This window comes from Monodelphis domestica, chromosome 5, assembly GCF_027887165.1.
Source record: "Monodelphis domestica isolate mMonDom1 chromosome 5, mMonDom1.pri, whole genome shotgun sequence".
Taxonomy (NCBI): Eukaryota; Metazoa; Chordata; class Mammalia; order Didelphimorphia; family Didelphidae; genus Monodelphis; species Monodelphis domestica.
Window position 1 is genome coordinate 291,119,204 of NC_077231.1, and position 12,901 is coordinate 291,132,104.

At 36.1% G+C, this 12,901-nt stretch overlaps 1 protein-coding gene across 8 annotated transcripts in view; it reads right to left on the minus strand.

Annotated features, from left to right (window-relative positions):
- SATB1 (SATB homeobox 1) overlaps positions 1–12,901 on the minus strand; it is a 123,072-nt gene that overhangs the window by 36,454 nt on the left and 73,717 nt on the right. For all 8 annotated transcript variants that reach the window (XM_056800307.1, XM_056800305.1, XM_007505148.2 and 5 more), the window contains one exon: positions 7,993–8,148. In XM_056800307.1, the coding sequence (XP_056656285.1) occupies positions 7,993–8,148 (156 nt within the window). The remainder of the gene's footprint in view (positions 1–7,992; positions 8,149–12,901) is intronic.

Sequence of the window (12,901 nt, forward strand, 5' to 3'; positions counted from 1 at the left end):
CCTGGATGGTCTTCAGTTTTCTCACTATAAAATAGGTATAGAATTTGTCCTGCTGACCTAACAGGTTTCTTTTGAGGGTTCAATGAGATCATGTATGTATGTATGTAAAATTCCATCAAAAATTACAGGATGCTTACATATGTGATCCAGTAGGCTGATACTGGTTAGGTTTTTTTTTTTTTACCATCTAAAATATTTTTCCTTTAAAAAGCTGGCCTAATACTCACAGATTCACAGATTCAGAAATGTGTTATTTCCTCCTTGCCCAATTTTCCTGTTTCTAGTCGTTAGAAAATGTCACCAGGAATTTTCGCTGGGGATGTATGCTAAAGAATAAGGGAATATTTTACCTAAGACTTGGAGAGAATTATGGGGTAAGCATGACTCAATTATTACTCTAAAGCAGAGGACAGAATTGCAGAAGCAAAAGTACCAGGTGTGCCTCTCTGATGGAAAAAGGGTAGGGCCAAAAGCAGTGCCTGGCAGCTAACAAGCTAAGAACTTCAATACAAAATATTTTCAAAAGTAAATATCTTGAAGTATTTTAAGAGGAATCCTAAAATTGTAAAAGGGGAAGGGGCGGTTGGATAAAGAACTGTTTTTCACGGAATTAATTTCTTGGGCTTATCTTTGTGAGGATAAAGGCATATTATATACTACGACAAGGAAAAACATATCAAAGTTATTTCTCTGTAACTAATTTCAAATTTAGATAAACCAGGCAATGCAGTTTATCTAGAAATAGCCATCAGCCAGCCAAAAATTTACAGGTAAAAATCAAGCTTTGCCAGAATAGAAATGTAAATTTTTTTTGGCAAAAGCAAACAATACTAAAATAGTCATAGGATATATATACATATCCCACACGAATGCCCCAATATGCACATTTTTTGCTTAAATTAAAAATCCTCCATTTTCTGAATATGATTTATCAGACCCTGAGGCTTATCACTGATTATGGCAGCTAAGGGTACTATGGATAGATAGAGTACTAACCTCAAAGTAAAAAAGATATGAGTTCAAATCCTACCTCAGGCTTTCATTAATTATGTGATCGATAGCAAATAAGTTAAGCTCTTCTCTCAGTCTATTTGATCATTTATCACACAGAGATGATAAAAGTATTGACTTTATAGGATTATGAGGTATTAAATCAGATAGCATACATGAAGTGTTCTGCACACCTTAGAGTGTTGTATAAATGCCAGTTGTTATTAAGATGTTTACTTTTTAGATACTTTAATCTAACAAATTTCAAAATCCAACCAATTCAGCTATTCTGCCATAACTGAATCATAGGCACATAACTGCCTACGATGTGCCAAGCACTGTGCTGGTCACTGCAGATACAAGAATAAACCAGTCTCTAGATATGATCATACTTATTAGATATTAAACCACCTCGATATAATAACATTATTTGACAGCCATTAATTCCAATTGATCTTTTCCTTAATCAACTGATATGACAGAGCCCTTTTAGTCAGTACACTGGTAAGTGTGACACACTGATCTTTCATGACCTGATCCGCACTGTATGTAGGGATTTTCAAAGTTTTCCAGTGACTATTGCTAATGAGCTTTAACTGTAAAATAGGACACCCCACATTTAGAACATTTGTAAGGAGAGAGGAATCCCTGAATATTAGTTACACACTCTCAGGATAACAAGGACCAGAAATGCAGATTACTCTGAGATGACTAGAAGATGGCCCAATCTCTTTTCCTTCTCCCAGGATACTTTTTGCCTTTTCCAAAAGGTAAACTGGTCTCCCTATTTCCTTCCTCCTTCCCTCTTTTTTTTCTTTCCTTTCATCCCCATCTCTTCCTTACCCCCCTCAACCCCACTGTCCTGAGGAAATCCTGTTTCCACTGAGAATGGCATTGAGGTTGGGATGAAGACAGGGTATCTGCCCCTTATATCTGCAGGAGATGGAGGCTAGTGCCTCAGATACTAGAAACCATGACTCATGAATCCCCAAAGGCTTGTTTTAAACTTAAATGCTATACAGGTGAAATCTTGTCAAAAAACATTTTTGTTAAATGAGTATTTCAAAGTTAGCAAAAATCCATCCATCCTTCCTTCCTTTCAAATCTTTATCTTCTGATTTAGAATCAATATTAAATATCGGTTCCAAGGCAGAGGAGTAGTAAGAAGTAGGCAGTTGGGGTTAAGTGACTTGCCCAGGGTCATACAGCTAGTCTGGAGCTTCTACAAAAATAAAATTTAATTCCAACAAAATCAAGAATATCTCTATTAATGTTTGTGGGTAGAATGTCACCTATGCCATTTATTTTATCACTATGTACTACTTAGCAAGCTACAAAGCTTGGTAAAGGGTTTTTTTTTAATTGCTATTTTAAGCTTTGCAGCAGTGTAAGATACAGATATTCAGCCCTCCAAACTATTTCTAGTTCCATTGATTTGTGACATACCATATGGCGCCTATATTTAAGACATCCTGATTACCATATCAGAATTCCTATACTCAAAGTAAAGGTCAGAGTGATTTTTATCATCTACGATCATGAGAAATGTGAGAGCTCCTTAGCCCTGCCTTCTCCTACCTCAAAGGCTAGAATCCCACCATTTGGGACATATTTAAAAGGAAAGCTAGCGACTTAAAGCTCTCAGTCCTTCTCTCTTGGTGCTGCCATTTTGCACGTGGGCAAAAATTCCCCGAGAGATCTCCATGTGGGCATGACAGGTATGAAGGGCTAACTTTGACAATGGCATCAGACCAGAGGTCAGAATAATGAAAGACGTGCTGGAAGCACGCCCTGGTAAGCCTACTTTTCAGAATCAAGGTCCTTTGTCAAAAAAGAACCCAAGTCAAACGATTTTCAGAACGCTGCTGGGGAGGTAACCCTGGGCTGCAGGAGCCCTCTGCTTCCTAACCAGACTACAGAACGGGGGAGCCCCACCTTTTCCAACATTAAAATCAATGTAACAATTCAACATACAAAGCACCTCCTATAGTACTACTAATGTGCTCGTGCTGGACATACACCTTAAGTCTCAGAGCTCTCGAGGGGTTTGCTGTGGAATAAAATTAGATTTCAACATCTGCCACCATCAAGAAAAAATTCCATTTCTGGCTCCCATATGAAAACACTGTAACCAATGAATGGTAACTGAACCATGATACCTTAATGGTTATTACCCAAATCAACTATTTTTTTTAAACAGTAAAATTAGGGGATTCTGCTTTCATAATTATTTGAATGTGTTATCTTACTAAATGTTTGACAGAATCCCAATATGATTTAATTGGGAAAAACTGCTGCTCATTTTAATATTCAGAGCATAAAAATATTCATTTTGGTTATTTATTCTATGTTTAGATCTCACCTTTTTTCTTGTTTAAATGTAGGTTACTTAACATTTTCAAAATAAATACAAAAACTAACTTTATTCTGTATTTATTCAGAAATTTCTCTTATATAAAATCCCATTTGTAACCATTAAGAAGACACACTAATAGAGCAAACCTAGAGAAAGAAACCCTACCAAATATCTTCCTATATAATCCTGTGGGACTTTGGCCAAGTGATTTAAATTTAAAATTTTCTAGACCTCAGTTTTCCCATCTACAAAGTGAGACAAGTTGAATCAGATAATGTTTAAGTCCCTTCCAGCTCTAGATACATTTGGGCAAGGACTAGAAGCCTATTTATGATCTGTGTAGGAACAAATCAGGTTCTTGGAATTTAGAAGGTATTTAAAAATTATGCCAGTTTAATGTACTTGCCAACGTTTTTAAAAGTTCTAGAAAATTATAGCTTTAACAGCAACCAAAGGCTTTTTGATGACATATAAATAAAGAAATCATCCTTGTCTGCGAACAGGTTGCTTTTCTTCTTTCTTGATCAAATATATAAAGAATTTGACTCTAAGCCTTGATTCTAGAAAGCCCAGAAGGCCCAGACAGGAAGGCATTCCTCTCCATTCCTGAGCAGCCCAATAAGAAAGATTTTTATTTGTAGCACAGTTAGAGGATCCATGCTGCTCCTCTCTAGCTATTGAGTACCCCATGCAATTTAAATGATTAACTAAAAAGATGAAAATGCAAGGATAATCCTAAGCCAAATCAAGCTCCCCTTCACCTCACTTTCATGCCCAATTCTCTTTCCAGAGCTTGGTCCAAATCTAGGATGTTCTTAAGGGATAGTTAGTTCTAAACCACACACACACAAAAGTCATCTGTTTCTTCCACTGAAATTGCTGACCAGGGGAAAGACTAACTTACTCTGTAGGTTTGTTTTTCTTTATTTTTTCCTGATCTGCACCTTCAAAATAACATGTTCAAACAGACTCTTAGTAAATAACCATGTCTTTGTTCCCCTCCTAGATCATGACTCTCCCCTTATTGGCAGAAGTTGATGCTTCATAATAATGTGAATATTTATAATATCATAAAGAACAGAAAGAAAAGACAGTCATGGGAAACTGAGAGAATCAAATTGCTGGGGGTAGCAGTGATGGAAATATCTTGTATGCTGCTGTTCACAGGGATCTGGTAGGTATGTGTACCCAAATGTACACTGATTGGTCATTTCATTCCTTGTTTATATTTTGAAAAGTCATTTGGACCAGTGAGGTGGACCTCAACCTGAAATAAGGAAATCTGTGGGGTCAAATGCTTAGAATCTGACTTTTTCATCCATTTTGGAAAAATACTCAGCCCTTCGCACAGAGCCAAGAAGAAAATAGGCTGTTGAAGAAGTCCAGGAATATCCCTCAGGTGATTGTGGTAGGCACAGCCTACGCTCTGGAGGAGAGAAGGCTAGCTTACTTTTAATAAAGAGAATAAGGTCCAAGGGAGCAGCTAAGAGCTCAACCACAGGCCAGGATAAAGCAATGAAAGGAATTAAGGAACTGACAGAGCCAAACAGGAGATGACACAGAATTCTATGCAATTGTGGGACCTCAACATTTTATATTAAAACAAAAAGTGACTATTTTTTCAAGGCTGAATTCTATAATTTAATTTAAAATGTCATAGCTTGCCTGCTTGAGATATTTAGGGAGATGCCTTTGCTTTCTGAGAAGGAAACTCTTTTAATCGAGATTATTGAGGATTCAGGTTAAATCCCAAAGATGGCATATCAACAAGAGATGCCTGACTGTGAGCCCTCTCTGACTGCAAAATGAAATTTCCAAACTGAGAAGGGTGGCGGCGGGGGTAGGCAAGGGGCTAAAGTGAGAACAGGACATTTGTCGTTAATGTACAGTCTTCCCATGTAAATAAAGACATCTGAAGAAGCACACAGGTTTGAAGCTGCTCTAACATTCTATCATAATTAGAAACATTTCAAGAGCCCTGTAATTTCCAATCAAAATTACAGTAATTTCCGATATACAAGCCATGATTCATGACAGAATTTTACATTCCATGAGAGATTACAGTGGCCTGATGTATGACACGCTGAGTACAGCACTAACATAAACAATTCTGTTTAATGTTTAAACAGCACTTGATGTTTAGAATCCCACAATAAAAGAAACATATTATTGTAGAAATTATCACTTTGACAGTGATTGAAGGGTAGGCAGGCATGTGGCCTATAAAGCTATAATTTTTACAGTCCACAGCTTGAGTTTAATCATTTTTATATAACATTTCCAAAATATCCCTTAAGTATTCCTTGCAGCCTATAACTTAAAAAAGAGCAACCTGTCCCTAAAGCAAAGCTTCCATTAAGTCCCACTAGTCATGTTGCAACCATAAAATGTTTTAAAATGTTAAAAATGGGTATTGCAACATCACAGACCAAATGCATGATTGTATATTTCACCAGAAATGGACAACTAAAATATTCGCAATAAAAGGACGTGTGAGAGCTGTCAGGAATGACAGTTCTCTGACTTTGGGTGAGGCTATTTGCATCTAGGTCTCATTCCTACACTAGTCGACAAGCTCACTGGGGAGCAGGGCGGGGTAGGCGGCTTTTCATCTGTGAGGCTCCAGAACCCAGGACGGTGACTTGCACGAAGCAGGAACCTAATGGATGCTTGTTGAATGGAAGGAGGCACGCCATAAGTCTGCAATTTGTAAAACCTGCCATTAAAGCCCAGAATGGTCATAATACCTTTCCCAGGAATATTTTCCAATGTTTTTGCTGAGAAGAATAGTATCTTCTATTTAGCCTTTAACATCCCCTCTTAATTGTTCTGTCAGCATATTCACGTATGATTTGACTTTGCTCATAAAGATATTCACCTTGCGATGAAAAGTGAGGAGTAGCAATGCTACTCAGAACATCTTTTGTTTGCTATTTTTTCCATGAAATGAATATTGTCTCATTTTCATTTTCTGCAAACATTTATATCCTCGATTTTCATAAATTTATAGTAGTTTGGACATTTTAATTAAAATATCATATATCTATGCTATAGGTACATATAGTTGCATAAAAGGAACATATACAATATGTCGATATATGTGAAAATTTAGTGAGGGGCTAAAGTATTCAGGTTATAACAGTAGCAGTGAAAAAGCACAGATTATAGTTTAGAAAAGAAGAATCAGAATCATTAATTTAAGTATTTATCTGAGGGAAATCAAGGCAGTTAGGATATTTAAGTAAGAGCAGTGATTCAAGGCTCCTCCCCCCTGCCCCCTCCATAATATGCTGCTCTGTGACAATACTCAAAATTTCCAGTTCCCATATTTGTAAATAGGATCCAGGAGTGGATTTTAAAAATTCTTCATCATACCAAGTAGGGTTTATCGATGTAATGTTCTCTATACATTCACTACCAGGTATTTATTCTAGAAATACAGTTATATATGTGCACACTCTCTCTTCCGCTAGAATGGAGCTCCTTGAGGTCAGGGACTATTTCCTTTTTATCTCTGTGCTACTGCAATTCCCAGAACCAAGGGGCTCCTCAATGAACACTTGCTGTTCCTTTGATTCCTTTTTCCTGCCTCCTCACATAACCCTTTTCCCCATATTACTCCCAGTGTCCCACCTTCTCTTTCCTCTATACTCTTTGCCTTGATCATCTCACTCCCTTTGCAAAGATCCTGTCCATGCAGATGATTCCTCAGATCTTTATTTCCATGATTTCATTTCTCTGTTCAGCTTCAATGTTATATTTCTACCTGTATCCTGAATCTCCCACCAGTAATAAGGTCCAACATGCCCAAAGCTGAATACGTCCCTTGCCAAAAATGGCCCAGGCTCTGGACATTCCTGTTTCTGTTGACCTTCCCCCCACATTCTCAAACCTCCAGATCATCTTTGACTCTCTCCTCTGCCTCCTTTCTCACCCAATCAGTGGCCAGCTTCTGTCAGTTCCTCTTCCTCTAACCTTTTCCTTCAGAAAATTGCCAAATTGGTCTTTCAAATCTGTGTCCATGTTGCTTTCCCATTCCAAAGCTTTAAGAGATCCCTTATTGCTTATAGAGGAAAATGCAAAGTCCTTAATCTGACATTGGAAGTATTCACAATCTGAAATAATAACCTTTTCCAACTATATTTCACATTATTTGCTCCTTCTTCCTCCACTACCATGTTCTAGATAAATCAGACTCCTGGTGCTTCTCCCAACTTCTCCTGCCTCTTTCTTCCTCTTTTGGTTAAGCGGGGCTTCTCTTACACCTTCTCTTACATCTTCCAACTGAAGAAACAGTTCAGGTATCCCTTCAAAGCCTGAAAACAATATGTCATTTTCCTCTCTTCACACACAAGCTAATCGTGCCTGTACTTGGGCACATATTATATCTCCCTCTATTATGCTAAACAAAGGGGATATAATTTTTCAGTTTTGTACCCCCAAATGGCACCCAGATAGGATCTACAAAAATGTTTGTTAGATTCAATTAATATCCCAAAAGAAATTATTCATCCAAGTCATGACTCGTGTAAACAGAGGCGATGATCTACTGAAAATCCTACTGGCATCATGTATTGAACTAAAAACAAACAAGAAACAGAAACGACCAAAACTTGTTGATTCCCAGTTTCAGGTTAGGTTCTTACCTGGCTTTTGGTTGCTGCAACCTTTGCAAAGAGTGCTTGGGACACCTTCGCTCGCTTCATTTCCTGCTGAATCTCATCGTAAATGGAAGCATTAATGTTCATGGCATTGTTCTCTGGCTTCCCATTCCGCTCTGTTGCAATTGTCGCTGTTTTTACCTAGGACACATTTCAAATATGACTGTCATTCTTTGGCAGCGAAGAGAGAGATATTGTATTGTTTTGAAGATCTGCAAACACTCTTTCCAAACTGGATGCTGCTACACTTTCACAATTGCTTCTCCTACAATTCCGTCAACCTACATTATGTCCTGCCCAGAGATCAAGTGGCCTGAGCTAAGGAAGTCATATTGTCACAGGTGACTGCATTTGGAATAGGAGAGGCACTGCCAACTTACAACTAGGAATTACAGTGTCTATCATAAAGTGAGTTTTCTGGAAAACAGACAATAGCTCCAAAGATTTGAAAACCCTAAAAGAATGATTCCCCAATTATCTTAAACTGCAATTCCAAGCTAAAAAAAAAAACAATTAAAATCATAATGGAGAGTGATATTTCTTCATTGGTGCCCAATGCCTAATACAGATAATTATATCACTGATAGGTATTACATATTTGTGGCCTTTTAAATTTTAGACTTTGCTTTTATGCTTTTCCCTCTTATCTGTTTCATTTAAAAAATCTTCCATAACAAAGCAATTTACAGTACTGCATATTTAAATCTTCTATCCATCCATGAAACAGGTAGAGTGCCTTTCCTAATTATCATAAAGGCTTGTTCTACTTTACACGTGTATGTCCAAGCTGTTCTATAATTATTCCATCTTTTCCTGGCAACCATGTCTATAGTTTTTCCTTTTGACTTGTGTCCCCACACTACCAGGGACTATTTCTTTCTATCTCAAAAGAACATTATTGTACATTACTCAAAATGCACAATGGTTCAATAAGATTTTTTACAATATGTGACCTTGAAGTAAAGCATCAGCACTGAAGTGTATCAATGGATATGAAAATGCCAAATTGATAATTTCAGACAGTGTCATAGATCTTGGGCAAAAGCCAAACTCAACTTTAAAAGCTTACTGATATTACTATTGCTTTTTTTTTCCAAGTTCATATAAGTGGATGTGTGGTTACATTTACATTTTTTAAATGTGAGTTCATATTAATTAATTTGGGAACCTTTATGAAATCTACACAGAAAGTATAAGATTTTTCTTTACTGTGAAATTAAACGTTAGCTGGCTGAGAATGGAAATCTCATCACAAATGTATAATATAAAAAAATTCCCAATTTTGTAGGGGACTGTACAGAGACCTAGTTGCTTTTTCTTATGAACTTAAATCTCAGCTATTTACTAACATAGCAGAAATAGGAGAAAATCAACAGCTTTAGACCTCTGCATTTCAAAACATAAGTTCCCCTTCATAATGTTACCCAATTTGTCAAATGCAAAAACATTCACTTCCATATCCCACAAAATCCTGGGTAAGAGAGTAGTTCTAGACAAGGGAAATTATTTCTTCTCCCATAAATATCAGGCTTAAAAATTTTTGGTTCAAAATTTATGTTCATAATTTTTAGAAAAATTGTCCTACAAAAATTATCTATAAAAATTATTCTTAGACTAAGACAACCATTGTATTAGCTGAATTTTTAAATTGCTTTTCTGAAAGTAGAGAGGCTGTTGATAAAGTAAAAGAGAAATAAATTAGTAAGTAAGGTACCCTGGTCATTAGTTCCCCCTTTACCTTGGGAAACTCAATCCCTAACCTTCACTTGTGAAATGTTGACAAAACTTTCAGGCAAAGGGTTGGACCAGAAAATACCTTGAGGGAAGAGATGAGCCTGACTGTATATGATCCAGCTCTGGAGAAGTCACTTGGGAAACGATATTGAAAGATCCCCAAAGAGCTAACCCATTTCCAAAAGGTGTTTCAGATTTGCACAGTTCTTTATGAAATGATCCTGCTTTGAGGCAAAGGGATACATTTGTTTATGCCATGATGATGCTTCCAATCACTTTTTTTCTTTTCACTGCTTAAGTGATAAAGAAAATTAATTTGAGCATCAGATTGAAAACCCTTTGTTATGAAAGTGCTGCTGGGGGTCTATGTTCCAAAAAGCATTGGAGGCAAACAGTACAGCTAGAGCAATCTACTTAACAAAATGTAAAGTGTAATCTGAAAACACAGCTCTGGGTACTTATCAACAACAACTCTTTTCACTCCTCTGCGAAATGCACATGCTTGCTCTAGAATTTAACATATGGCACCCGGACTCTGTTCATCTCTTTCAGTCCTCTGATTTGTTTTCTGGGTTCTGTCCAGCACAATCTCTCTTTAAAGATCACAACTTTCCCTAAAAAAGCACAACTCATAAAATCATATAAATATCCACTCAAAGGCTTAATATCATCATATATCACAGCTGTGGCTATTTTAGGGTAGAAACCAAGTCCTCACCAAGCTGCGTTTCCAGGTTTTTGTGAAAACAAAGAATGCAAAGGCATTGGCGTGTTTACTGAGGCAAGGAGAGAAAATCTTTCTTAGTCATTTAAAAAATATTTAGAAAAACTTTTCCTTCCTAACTTATCTGCTCAGATACTCATCTAGCTCATCGGAAAAGATTGATCATGGCTAGGAGAACTTATGGAAACACAGTTTTTCGAAACAAGGCACATGCTATTGCTTAAGGGGTAACCAAGTTGAACAGGTTTTCACAGCCAGGGAAGCTCACATTTTTTCCCCCAGGGAAAAATCGAAATCAAAAAAAATTTAATCACACACTCTTCTAAATACGAGGTTAGCTTAGAACCACAACAACAATAACAACAACAACAACAACAAACCCACACCCTTCTTTAATCCAGGTTTAGCTTTTAATATCATGTCTTAAATTAAAATTCATAAAGTAGTTCATTCCAGGCAAATCAAACTCCTTTTCAGCTCTACTCTGTAAACAGCATAGGCAGTATAATAAATGTCAGTCGCATTCAGAATAGTTGTGGTTTCTTTCTTTCTTTCTTTATTTTTAACAAGGCAGGATTTGCTCTACACTCCATGATTATAGAGGTGCGTAGGAATGTTTGGGAATGTCCATTAGCTCTTCTCCTTGGTGTTTTCATCATAATTTATCACTAAGTCAAAAGTTTTATATTTTAAAAAAATTGGTTCCTGATTATTTATAATTTACAGGAGGCACAAAACTCTATTAGATGATCTTTGAGTTTATAGCATTTTCTATAAGTTGTTCAGCATCGAGTAAATATAAAAGTTTGGATAGGTGCAAAGTTCATGAATATATAGAATAGTTCTTGTAAAGACAAAATGCAGACAATTTGGGGAAACCATCCCAATCCAAGTCTTAACAACTTAGTATCATTAATTCAAGCATCAATATTGCATATTTGATTTTGAGAAAAAAATTCAAAATATAAGTCATCTCGGCAATATTACCTAAAAAATGCAATAATTAATTTTGACATTTTTAAATTTGTGAGTGAAAAATACTATCACAGTTAAGAGAAATGATTGTTTAAAATCCTAGTTTGTGTATTTTGAGGACCTTTTGTCTATTTAAAATAAAAATATTAATAAAGTATAAAATTTGCATATTTATTCCCTAACCTTTAAAGAAGAACATCAAGAGAAAACTGAGGCAGTTTGTGTTAAGTGACTTGTCCAAAGTCACCCAGGTAGACAAGGCCCAATGTGAATTCATGTCTTCCTGTCTCCAAGGCAAACACTCTATTCAAAATGTCATCTATAGTTCCATGACGTGTGTGTGTGTGGTATAAGATGATTTTAAAAAGAGGTCTTGAAAAGTATTTTTGAAAAATTAAATGGGAGTAGAGAAAATAATTTTCACTTCAATTCAACCACATTAAGTGCAAGGCCCTATGATTTTTGAGAAACCATGAAAAATGGCATTGATCACTTTATTTAGAGCAATTCCTATGATCAGCCAGGAAATAACCTTTTAAATTCAAAAAAGTTTTCACTGTGGTTTTTTGGTCCCAACTCTTTTTTCCCACAGGTTCATAGGAATTAGCAGAATTACTGAATTCATCTGAGGGAGATTAAATTTTCTAATCTCGAACATGTTTAAATGCATTCTTAGGAGCACACTCAAAAAGTCACCCAACAATCCTGACCATCTTGGGCTCTAATCTAATCCAGTCCAAAAATTATGTAGTAAGCACCATAATTTTAAAACTAGAATGTATCTTTAAAGACCATATCTATTCCATAAAGACATCTATTCCAATCCACTCCTTTTACAGATAATAAAACTGAGGCCAGAGGTTGGAAAAGTTACTTGAATTTACTGTTTGCTCAAGAGCTTTTTCATGTAGTTCCCCCACAGCTCTTTAAATTTATTCACAATGGTATAATTTCTTTCACTGAAAAAGAAAAGAATCAGGAGTCTCATTGCCCCAAAATGCATTAAATTTTTTTTATTACCATTTTTGTGTGATTTGGGGTAAAAAACAAATATATTAATATAAGTCAGCTGAAATAATTCCAAATAACTTTCTTACTTACTAGATGAAAAATGAGGCTGGCAATGAGCTACTGAGCCCTAAATGCCCAACTATAAGGTATTCCTATTCCTATTCCTATTCCACTGAATATTGGGGAAATAGAGAGATACTTTCTCCATTCTCTATGGTAAGCTGATCTTTTATAAGTCATAACATAAGTTGTCACCCTCTTATTCATCTGAAGCTTTTCCAGTTTGGAGAGTTATGGATTGCAGTAGAGAATATACTGTATCTTTTAGTGTGCGCCAGGGACGAAGTTAAACTTCAGGGTGAAGAACTCAGAAGCTAAAAATTAAAATTAAGTTTTTATTATTTATTATTTATAATAATTATTATAAAAATTAAAAATTAAAATAAGGGA